A 12,871-nucleotide genomic window follows, 5' to 3' on the forward strand; every position below is an offset into this window, starting at 1 on the left:
TACCACTGAGCCACCTTCCCAGCCCCACCATCTTACCTGTTTCTTTACCTGACTGTCTTTTGTGCAAGGGCTGCTCTCATCTCCTAGAAATGACTTGAATTCTTTATTAGGAATTATCTCCATTCTCTGTATGATAAATAAAGATTAGGTAGACTGTACTAGAAGTAGCATGTGAAGTATTTTATTTTTAGGGTTACTTTTAAGGTAATGCTAATTAAATGAAATAAGATTTAGTAATAAATGTTAGGAGTTGTAAACTGAGTAACTGAAGTTGATTGTGTAATAAAATAATAAATAAAATCATGTCAAGAATATAATGATTGTTCTCCATTAATTTAGATCTGTTTTCTTCCACTTCTGTGGGTAGGTGTAAAATATCTATATAGAATTGAGAAAATTTTTAAGAAGAAATTCAATCTTTTAACTAAATCTTAGACTGTTCACATAGAGCTCTAGACTCAAGCATTTATCTATATTTTATATCTTCTTTTGGAAGTTTTAAGGGCTTTCCTGAGTCAACATGCTCATATAAAAGCTTGAATTTTATCCTCAAAGCTTCCCCCTTCTAGTTTCCCTTTGTGATAGTAGTGACATCATCCTTCACTTTGGCCAACTGAAAACCTTAGCGTTTTCCTTTACTCCTGCCAATCTCTCACACTGCACATACCACACATCAGAATATCTGGTCTGTTCTCTTGTAAGACCTATTTATGAGCTAAATACTTTTTTCACTGCTGCTGATACCATCTTAGTACAGGCCTACAAGAGCTCTTGTATCAACCCTGACATTGAATACCTGCTAACTAGTATCTTCATTTTCATCCTTTTCCGCCTTCAATCTATTCTCAGCTTGGTGGTTAGTGTGATTCTATGAAAGCGTATGTTAGAGAGAGCCTCCTGCTCTTACATAGACACTTCTTGGCTCAAATGAAAGCCAAAGCAATGTCCTATAATGAAGTAGACAATCTGTCCTTCAGTCTTTCTTATCAGATATTGGCTGGGCTACTATCAGTCATTCTGACCTCCTGATTATTCTTCAAGTTCAGAAATCATGATTATCTTAGGCCCTTAATAATTCTCTTCTGGAGATCATGTGATTGTAGTTAGAATTCCAGTGCCTTAGTCTATGTTTTAACATCAATGTACTTGAGGGTGCTCTATAAAAGGTTCTGGTAAGCTTAAATATGCACAAATAATAAACATCATGTGAAATATGTTTATGTCTATAGAGACCCCTAAATATGAAAATGATTTTTCTTGGGAACCAAACACTAAAAATACAGAATATACCTAGGGAATTACTTAGGATGATATGAGCACATGATTTTCTTTTCTACCAGCAAAAGTTTTCTTTCTATCTGAACCCAAGTTTGCATGGACTTGGCAGAAATCACAGACTTAAAAATCATGACCTTTTTGTTATTTTGCTATTTTGTTATTTGACGTTTAATGTAAGTGCTGTAGTATTTGATTGATTTCCACTGGCTGCATCATCACAGAATATTTTTGCGTCTCATTTCTTCTGTTTACAAATGATTGATAATTCTGGTTATTTCTGTTTGTTTTCCTTTTAATATTTAGTTCCCAGTGCACCCACAAACATCACTTTGTCCAATGTTCAGTCGACTAGTGCAACACTGACATGGATGAGACCTGATACCATCCTTGGCTACTTCCAAAATTACAAGATAACCACTCAGCTTCGTGCTCAGAAATGCAGTGAATGGGAATTTGAAGACTGTGTTGAGAACCAAAACATTCAATACCTTTATGATGCTGACCTCACTGAAGAGACAGTGTATGGACTGAAGAAGTTTAGATGGTATAGATTCCAAGTGGCTGCCAGTACCAATGCTGGCTATGGCAATGCTTCCAACTGGATTTCTACACAAACCCTGCCTGGACGTGAGTAGTGCCCTGCTAGGGACATCCTGAATTTTGTTCTGCTTTGTGTCAATATTCTAAAGATTTCGCCTTAATCCAACTGTGCAGAAAGTCACTGAATATAAAATTAAGTTATTATACAGGAAGGCTAGCTTAAGCAATAACATGTTTTCATTCAACTAAATCCAGTAGAAAAATCATTTGTGCTTATTATCAATGATTTTCTTAAGTTTCCAGAATTTTGACAAGTCGCATACTGCAACAAAGCATTATAGAAAGGCTCCATTGTGGTGTATCATTTAGGCCATGTTAACTGCTACCCAGTGCCCCTGATTGGTCTCTATACTCTTTTAAAAATGTTAGATTGAGGGAACAAAAAATACAAAAATATGTATCTCAGCAGTATATTGTCACCTGCATTTCTTTTGCAACTTTTACCTCCAGGAAATCTCCTTAGATGCCTTTGTATAGAAACTTCTAAAGTGTAGATAAGATTGCTCTTACAACATATATATATATATATATATATATATATATATATATATATATACAAGCATGTATATATGTGTGCACATGTACACATATACATATATATGTATGTTACAAACATAAATATAGAGAGACAGAGAAAGAGAGTTAGTATTGAGGCTTGAATTCGGTGCCTGGGCTTTCCCTTAGCTTTTTTACTCAAAGCTGGCACTCTACCACTTTAGGCTCAGCTCCATTTCTGGCTTTTTGGTGGTTAATTGAACATAAGAATTTTGTTGTTGAGGCTGGGAAGGTGGCTCAGCTGTAGAGCGCTTGCCTTGCATTCATGAGGCCCTGGGTTCAATTCCTCAGCACCACATAAGCAGAAAAAGAAAAAAAAAGCCAGAAGTGGCACTGTGGCTCAAGTGGTAGAGTGCTAGCCTTGAGCTGAAGAGCTAAGGGACAGCACCCAGGCCTAGAGTTCATGCCCCACGACCAGACCCCCCCCCAAAAAAAAAGTTTTATTGTTGCCTCCTACAATGCTTGATAAGAAATGTACTCATTACCTTGCTCATGTAACTGTAACCCCTCTGTACAGTATTTTCACTATAATAAAACATCAAAAAAAGAATTTTATTGATGTTCCTGCTCAGGTTGATTTTTAAACCCAATCCTCAAATCTCAGCCTTCTGAAAGTCAGGAGTGAGCCACCAGCACCTAAGTTCATATTGTAAAACTTAAAAGTTTGTATTTTAAAACTTTAACTGGTCATCCTGGTTTTTAAAGGACATTTTCATAAATTATATTTGTATCAGTAAATTTCTAATTCTTATTCTGAATTCTCTCTATAAACAATTGTGTTGACTTCCATGCAGTACTGATAAATTACCTGCAGTGTCTTGCAAGCCAGTACAAATTTAAAGCCACTACAAATTTTACTACCCTTCCCAATACCATCTATCCATGCCCTTCAAATATGGGTCTTTCTTTGATTACCAAGGCTCTTACTCAATGATTCCTTTCAAATGCAAATTATATTTTCTTAAAAAATATTGGGAATTATTCTTATAGTAGCATACCTCACACACATACATAATAGATTCTCAGTGACAAGTGAATCCTATGTTAGACCATGAAATATACTTTAATCCAGAACATTTATTAAAACTACTAAATATGCCCCTTTTTAACTATTCCCCAGAGCACTCCTGTTTGTGGGAGTGAATGCTTAGCAAATCTTTGTTAATGTACTCCAACATTTGAGGTAGATTATTGATAAATCAGACTTTAACAATTTTCTACTACTTTCTGTTCTAGTGCTTTGGCTTTTGGTTTCTGGAAGATGGACCTTTTTACTTTTTTCTCCGTTCTCCCTTGCTAGCTTTTCCTCCTTTGATGACTGGACCTTATACTAATATTTTCTTTTTTTTTTTTTTTTTTTTAGTTTTAGGAGATCTAGACCTATTATTTTCTATTCTTATCAGCACACATGCTGAAGAGCTTTTACCTTTCTGTAAGTGTCTTTGTGACCTATGGCTTTAGAGTCTACTTCTAAGCTGATTATTCTCCAGTCTCTATGTGAAGTCCTGAAGCTTAATCTAGAACTCTAGCTCAATTTCTTTATTTAATAAATTGATACTACTAGACATGCATATTATTGGACCTTCTCATCCTTGAATTTCTTTTGTCTTCATAGCAGATACTATTATTATTTGTCTGCTTGCAGAAAATGAAAATCATCTTCTCTCTGCCAGTGCCTCATTTTGACAACACCATCTAAATAGGTCTGGTCTTCATATGCATTCCTATTGTATGACTCCAACCCTTCCTTGCTTGCTAGCACTGTGTGAACCAGGCTGATCACCTAAACTGTTACATTTGTATTAGAAAACCTAACAGATGAGTCACTTTCGTGTTTAAGCTGCCAATGAGTTCCCATAGCTTAAATGATAAAATATAAATTCTTTAGCAAGTTTAGCAAAGTCCTGCATGATTGCTTTCTACCTAATACTTTACCTTTATTTATTACCACTTTCCCCCCTTTTTTAACCTACTACTCACATTACACTGTATTTGCTACCTAAAAATGGAAAGTAAACTTTAGCCCCTATGTCTTTGCCCAACATTTTTTATTTGGGTGGAATGTTCCTCCACATCTCTCTTCACATGAGCAGAAGATATGTATAGAAGATATGTATAGATTTCTATTTAATTCTAATAATTCTTGCTCAGAATAAATTTCCCTGACCATTCAATCTGAAAATATCTAGGTAGCAATTTTATATAACATCATGTTGTAACCAACAGTTAACAATTACCTTATCTTTTTCATTTTTCTTCATTTGATTTTAGAGAATACCTTGATCACTGCCATTTCCTATCACCTTGAGTCATGCCTGGTACTAGTAGATAATCTAGGTATTTCTCAAATGAGTGAAATTTGTTGGAATAAACTACAGTAGGTAATAGAATAAGCTACATACAGGTGATAGTAATAATGACAGTGCCATGAAAAGAAGAGAGAAATATGAGAACTGGTTCATTCTGGAATCAGTTAATAAGAGTCACAATTACGGACCTACTGATTTTAAAAGAAATGAAATGAAAAGGATTCTTGAGATTAAAACATCACTAAAGCTAAGGGTTATAGTTCCCTTAGCTGGTAGCCATAGGTAAAATTACAAAGGCAGATGTGATAGAAAAGTGGGACATTGAATAATAAATGTGGAAATCACAGGAACTGAAGTAATTTGGAGTCAGACAAATACCATTTTGAATGAAGTTGGCTACTGGTAGATGATTGGGAGTGATGAACCCTTGGCAAGTTAATAGAGCATGTGTCCTCTATAAAGGGACCACATTATTGCTAGCTAGTTATTATCCTATGGACAGCCCATGCTTTTAAATCTTCTGACGTTTCCAGGGAAACTGGAAGATTAGGCACTTTTGTGTGAAAATATCCCATTTCTTCTTTGCAACTAATTTTTTAAAAGTTAAAAAGTTGTAGCTGCTTTATCTAAACATGCCAGATCTAGCCAGTGGATACCTGATGTTAAAATATATCTATGCAACTTGTGATAGGAGAGATTCTGCCTGCTTCCCATAAGCATGTCATTCAGGGAGTACCTGGTCCTGCCTAATAAAGTAGTCATTCCAATGTACCAGCTCTTATAAGCACTCTTTAAGTAATTACAAAAATGTTTAACTAGCACACAACAACATCTAAAAAGGCAGTGCTGAAACTAACAAATATTTCAACTTTTGAAATTATGTCAATGAATTGAGTCCTTTGACCTAAGGAATGAAGAGATTTTTTGCTTTTTGCCTATAGTTGAAGAGGCAACTAATGATAAATACACAGGCTGACCCATTGTAACAATGAGGCATACAAGACACTATGTTGAAAAGGAACTTTACAACTTCAGGGTGGGGAGGAGTTGGGGAGGTGAGGAGGGAAGGGATGGTAGGGGAAAAATAAAGGAGGGAGTAACAATGCTCTATAGGAAATATATCCATTACTTTACTCATGTAACTGTAACTCCTCTGTACAGTATAGTTACAATAAAAATTTAAAAATATATGCTTGAATTTCTAAATCTCCTGATTATATGGTAAAGGAAAATTTATATTTATTATACAATGTCAAGGAGAGATCATCTGAGATTGCATTGATATAAAAAACAAAAACTTATGTGTATTACGCATATTAATACATACATATATAACGTGTGTGTGTACATACACTGCATATATAATCTGTTGTAAAATAACATTACTAAATTAGAGAAGCCAAGTAGTATAAATCATAAAGAGCTGTAGTAGTTTTTCTTTTCCTCCAATCCTGAGGCTCGAACTCTGGGCCTGGGCTCTGTCCCTGAGCATCTTGTGCTCAAAGATATTGCTCTGTCACTTGAGACATAGTGCCTTATCTGGCTTTTTCTGTGATTAATTCAAGGTAAGACTCTCACAGACTTTCCTGAATGGGCTGGCTTCAAACTACAATCTTCAGATCTCAGTCTCCTGAGTAACTAGGATTATAGGAATAAGCTATTGGCACCCAGCTTCAGCAGTAGTATTATTTTTAGTAGTCAAATAATGTTTACATAGTTATTGTGCATATCAAATATTAACATTTGGACATTTTACAAGCAAAAATTCGTTTGGATAAAGAACCTTAGTGAACGATGTATTATTCATTTATTTCTGAAATTGGCTTTTATTTTATGATACAACCTAATATTTTTTTAAAAGTCTGAAGATAAGTATAAAAGCCTGTAAAATGCCTTGTAGTATAAGAAATACATTATTTTTAAACTTCTCTGAGCTCATGAAGAGAGGAACAAAACTAGGAATCCAAGGAGCAAAGTGAGAATATAATGAGAATTAAATTGAGTTAGTCTCTGAATCTGAATCTACAGAGGTACACTAGAGTGAATAAAGGAGACAATATTTGGCAAACTCGGGCTAACATTCCCTTCCTCCATATACTCTGATCTGTGTAATGGAAGCCAAATTGTATTTCTCCTTGAGTTATTTGCATAATAATAACCCTTCTTCATGCTGTGTATATGGAGATACAAAGTAAAATTACAAAAGTTAAAAAAAAAACATTTAACTTGAAATATTAAAATCTTGCCCGTATTTTCCTCCTTTCTCATTTTTCTGATCATTCCTATACTCAAAATCAGTTTCTCTTGGGCAAGAGTTGGGATGTAAAATAGAAAGCTGTTAAAAATTTGTGTGGTACACATAATGTCAGCATTGAGGAACTGTACAACTTTAAAGAAGTGTGGCTATGAAATTAGTATGGAATGATGAGACTCTGTGATGCGCATCTCCTGTAGACCACCAGGACTGGAAGATTGCAAGAGAGGAAAAATTCCTGAGGTAACACTTAGGTTGTGAAAACCACAGGATACCATACTCATGAGGAATTTTAACTACTCAAACATCTGTTGAGTTAAAAAAAAATTCAACAAAACATGCCTCATCAAAGAAGTTTCTAAGGAATGTAACTTTATCATCTCAGAAGAAGAAAAGCCAAAGGACAGAATACCCCTTACATTATTTAAAATAAGAAAATGCTGATAACATATTGAATATATTGAGATATATTCAATTTTCTTAATTTATGTTAAACTGTATAATGCACCTACAATGAATTACTACAGCAACATAGATATAACTTCTCTTTTCTATGAAAAAACCATTATTTAATGAAAGAAACCATGTTAGACATAAATAAGAAACATATTTCAAGACAGCAAAGTCTGTGAGTGACAGTGCATTTGTAGAATGATTCTCTGTCTATTACCAGAGAAAATCAGCACAATTTATTCTCTGAATGACGGTTATACTTCCATAAAATTAGTTAGAAGCTGCTGAAAGTCTTCTAAATCATCAACTAAAGCTACCAAATGTGTGATTCAAAACATCTACCTTCTGTGGGGCAGGAATATTGAAGTTATTGATCTGATCACTGTAGATTTTCAGTCACTCTCCCTATTACCACTGAGCCCAAGCCACTGCCAGTGTTTTAGACTTTTATGATTCTAGAAGTGATTCTTATTTGTTTTCACCCACCACAATTCAATACCTGAGACCAAGTTGAATTTACCTTCTATATTCCTTTTGTATTTGTACTTATTTTCTTTTTTTGTACATTTTTAATTGTAAAAATGCTATACATAGGAGTTACAGTGACATGAGCAAGGTAATAGGCATCTCTTAGCATTTATTTCCTAGATTACTGTAAAAAGAAGCTAAATGATCTGTCAGTTCCTATTTTCTATCTTCGAACTCAGCTTTTTTTTTTTTTTTTTTTTTTTTTTTTTTTTTTTTTTTTTTGGGTCCAGTCGTGGGGCCTGAACTCTGGGCCTGGGCGCTGTCCCTCAGCTCTTCAGCTCAAGGCTAGCACTCTACTACTTGAGCCACAGCGCCACTTCTGGCTTTTTTCTTTTTGCTTATGTGGTGCTGAGGAATCGAACTCAGGGCCTCAGGCATGCAAGGCAAGCGCTCTACCACTGAGCCACCTTCCCAGCCCCGAACTCAGCTTTTGAATACCATTTTCAATGACCACGTCATTCCTCTGCTGAAAATATTTTATCATTTTCTCTCCATATGTAAAAAAAAATGTTTCTTTGACAAACATTAGGATATTCATTTTTGGGGTTATATTCTTTTTTTATTAATTTTTTTAATTGTGAAAATACTGTACAGAGGGTTACAATTACATGAGCAAGGTAATGGGTACATTTCTTATCAAGCATTGTTGCCTCCTCCTTTGTTAGAGCAGAGACTTCTGAGAACAGTTTTCCTTGCATTCTGGTTTCTACACACCATTTTATACTGTGTAGTGCTTGAATAGTGAGTGATCTTTTTTTTTAATTGTCAGAATACCGTACAGAGGAGTTACAATTACATGGGCAAGATAACGAGTACACTTTTTTCTTTTTTTTTTTTACGAGTACATTTCTTATCAAGCATTGTTGCCTCCTCTTTGTTTCCCTTTCCCTTCCCTTCCCATACCCTTCCTCGCTCCCCCTACCCGATCCTCCCACCCCCAACAAAGTTGTAAAGTTCGTTTTCAGCGTACCGACTTGTACATCTCCTTGTTGCAATGGGTCCACCTGTATCCCTATTTAAACGTTTTGTTTTTGCCCTTCCCCTCCACAAATTATACCAACATCAAATACAGTGAAAACAGGGGTTATACCGTGGGGGAGGGACATACAAAGCAACAAAGAAATATCTTATAAATATGTTAAAAACAATAGCAAGAAAGAAAAACCATTACATCTGCATCCTTCATGTTCTAGAATCTTTGCTTTGCTTTCATATTGTTCTTCTCATACTCCTATTTTGGAAACCAGCTACTGTTCCTTTTGTTTTTGCTTTATATTACTTATATCCTTTGGCAAGCCTTAAATAAATCTCCTATTCTATTCCCACTTCCCCAAACTAGCTTCTAAACTATAAAACATATCGTATTATAATTATTTATCACTTATTTTTGTAGGATTCTGAGTTGATGAGAAAAATGGTCTGCTATCATGCCTTACAAATGTTTCAACTCTGCCTGCATACCTATTATTTAAGTATGGGGTGAGGGCTAGGACATGGCTCAGTGACAGAGCACTTGGTTTGCATGTAAGAGGTCAGGGGCTTGAAATCTTCCACTGTGAAAAGAAAAGAGACTTTTTATGAGTATGGAAGGAAGGCATTTGTCTTTTGAGAAGTATTTCAATGTAAAAATCTCCAATTTGCAAATAGCTCATATGAATTTTCTTTTATTTTTTGCATGTTTTTTATTGTGAAAATACTGTACAGAGGGGTTACAGTGACATGAGCAAGGTAATGAGCACATTTCTTATCAAGCATTGTTGCCTCCTCCTTTGTTTTTCCCCTACCATCCCTTCCCTACCACCTCCACACCTGCCCCTCCCCACTGAAGTTGTAAAGTTCATTTTCAACATAGTGTTTTGTATTTCTAATTGTTACAATGGGTCAACCTGTATCCTTATTTGAGCATATTGTGTTTTTTTTCCTTCCCCTCTCCAAATTAGAGAAGTGTATATTCAAGATGCAGGGCACCAACATCAAATACTGTGAAAACAGGGCTTATACCATGGGGGAGGAATACAAAGCAACAAAAAAAATCACATGGTACCTTATAAATACGTTAGAAACAATAACAAGAAAGAAAAAAAGATATTTGTGTCCCTATCTTGGGTTTCATTTCGCTTAACAACATCTTCTCTGGTCATATGTACATAGCATTTGGCCTTTTCTGCTTGTCTCAGACATTTACTAGTTATTGCAAATAAAGGAAACCATGGGACTTATGTTTCTTTGGGCCTGGCTTACTTCACTTAATATAATTTTTCCAAGTCTTTCCATTTCCTAACAAATGGGGCAATGTCATTCTTTCTGATGGAATCATAGAATTTGTATATATATATATATATATATATATATATATATATATATATATATATACATATACATATATATGTATATGTATATATATGTATGTATGTATGTGTGTATGTATGTATCACATTTTCTTGATCCATTCATCTACTGAGGGGCATCTGGGTTGGTTCCACCTAGTCCCTTTATCTTTCAAACATTTGCCTGGTTACTGTCAAAAAATGAGTATTCTCCTGCTCAGTTACTATTCATATATGATATACTCAGCTGTTTTAGTTCACCAAATCAGTCTATTTTAGACTGAGAATTAGACTGGGACTTAATTTTCAGTTTTCTTTTTATTAATATAAGAAATGTGAATTACTTCACAGAGAAAAGACACATGCACATAATATATCTAGCAGGATTTAAACAGTGAATTAAATCAATACATGTCTATTTTAAAATGAATTAAAGCATTTAAAATATCTAAATGGTTTGTTAAAATAGTTAAACAAGTTTGTCAGATAGTAGGAGCAATCTTACTTCATAGTTTATCCAGAAAAAAAATAGAATGAAAAAGAAGTAGACTAATCTGTGGAATTGGTGTAGCTTGATGTACCTGTAGCCATATTGACTGCCTGCTCCTGAGTTTCTCCACAGACCTCACAGAAGCCACTCTTACTAAGAGTTGTAATCATTGGTCATTAATCTGAAAAGCTGTATCACTACTTCTTCCTAGAGCATGTTAGTATTGGTTCTTAATTTGTTCTTAAACTTGAACTACAATGTTGACTCTCAACTGGAGTGGATGCTATTTGCTTAATCTCATGCTCCGGGTAAGATTTGCAATGTAAGGTATGGCTGGAGAATTTGCTTTCTTATGTCATCCTCAGTGATGCCAATGCCACTGGCCTGGAGACCATATTTTGGAAACCACTGTGGTACAAAGTGGTTTCAAAAATATGATGCAATTCTAGGAAAAGATGTGTTCTCCTAAATCAATAGTAACATAGCTAGTAAGTTTTGTTTTTCTTTTTTTTAGTGTATTGTTTGAGGTTTTAACATTATTTTCAACATAATCCAATGCAAAATGAGTCACATAGCAACTGTGTTAAGAATCCAATGAGATGATTATTTAATAAATCAGTGTGAACTTCCATGAATCATTCTCCATCCTCATGAAGCAGTCTAATCTGATAAATTCTTAAGCTTACAGAAAATCTAAGTGTAAATCAAACTTAAACTATTGTAGAATTGTAAGAAATATTTCACATATTCTCTTTATATATTTCTATTGAAATACCCTTTTAACAGTGGTATTCCATGGTTGGCCCTGAAGCTACTGCTATCTAGGGAAACATCCAGCATTAGTGTAGATGAGCCAATTATCACAGAGCCATACCACTGAAGAGGTAGGTCTAGAGATGTTCTTGGAGTGCAGTAATATGAAAATGTAATTGTTGAGCTTCTTTTGTGCCCATGATGCCCTGAATTCTTTAAAACCCAAGGAATTCACCCAGCTAATTATATTTTCTCTGATCTCTAGAGACGTCTAAAACTCAAAGCTTAAATTATCAACCCACAATTCTCAAAGTTGTTAGTACTGTGTAACTGAGTAGCAACAGAGCTCTTTACTTTGTGGTGATAGTCTGTAGGAATATTGTGTTCTTATAGGTTCTGAAACGAACAGTCAGAATGGTATGCCTTTTAAATAAACTTTAAAATGAATTTATATGCAAATAGGCAAACTAAATGTACAGAGCTTAAGATTTTCTCTCTTATGAGTGACTGTTAAATATTTTAATTATTTTATGTCCATTCTCTAGGAAACTCACCATTGGATGGTAAATTAAAAATCACACAGTATGTTCTATAATGATTTCTAGCATTAAATTAGATTTAAAGAGATTTACAGAAGGCAAAGTTGGTAACAAGTCTTTAAATGTGCCTATTCTCAAATTAGAGTGTTAGATACATCAAAATTCATTGGTACTTAATGAAGTGACCCAGACTGGAGGACATTCAAACTTTTTACATGGGCTAGGCAAAATGATGGTCTATCCAGACTCACCTTTCAACTAATACACTTAGCAGGGAGACACAGATGGATGGGAAAGATGACCCTGACCCACATAAGACCCACATTCCTGCGCAAGGATAGAAGCATGATAATCAGGAAATGATGGTTGTTAGTTACAGAAAATGCATTATTGTGAAAACCAGGGGAAAAGTGCTTATGAGAGGAAGTGATTGGATTATGGAGAATGAGAGAATAAGGATAGATCATTCCTACTGAGTAAATTGCTGTGATTTATAAGAAAAAGGGTATAGTGATATCTTGGCCCATTACTGACCAGATTCATTTCACAAACAATCTTAAATCAGAATGTGACAGTTTATGGGGAGACAAACAAAGCTTCCCTAGGATGCTTATGAGTTACGAAGCTCTCAAACTGGCGGATTCCCAGCCACTCTCCTATCACTTTATCCCCCTCAGCTTCCTTTATTTGGCAGTGGACATTCATAATTGTACTTTTGCATTTTCTCTTTATGTGACTCTAGTAATAGCTTACTATATATTATGGCCAAAGAGTAAACAATGATA

The 12,871-nt window shown here is 34.9% G+C and overlaps 1 protein-coding gene across 1 annotated transcript in view; it reads left to right on the forward strand.

Annotated features, from left to right (window-relative positions):
- Positions 1–12,871, forward strand: part of Ptprq (protein tyrosine phosphatase receptor type Q) — a 171,306-nt gene that overhangs the window by 93,958 nt on the left and 64,477 nt on the right. Inside the window, exon 26 of the mRNA XM_069989182.1 lies at positions 1,582–1,905. Coding sequence (XP_069845283.1) covers positions 1,582–1,905 — 324 coding nt within the window. The remainder of the gene's footprint in view (positions 1–1,581; positions 1,906–12,871) is intronic.

Source organism: Dipodomys merriami, unplaced genomic scaffold, assembly GCF_024711535.1.
Source record: "Dipodomys merriami isolate MVZ:Mamm:240054 unplaced genomic scaffold, mDipMer1.0.p SCAF_10, whole genome shotgun sequence".
Classification (NCBI taxonomy): Eukaryota; Metazoa; Chordata; class Mammalia; order Rodentia; family Heteromyidae; genus Dipodomys; species Dipodomys merriami.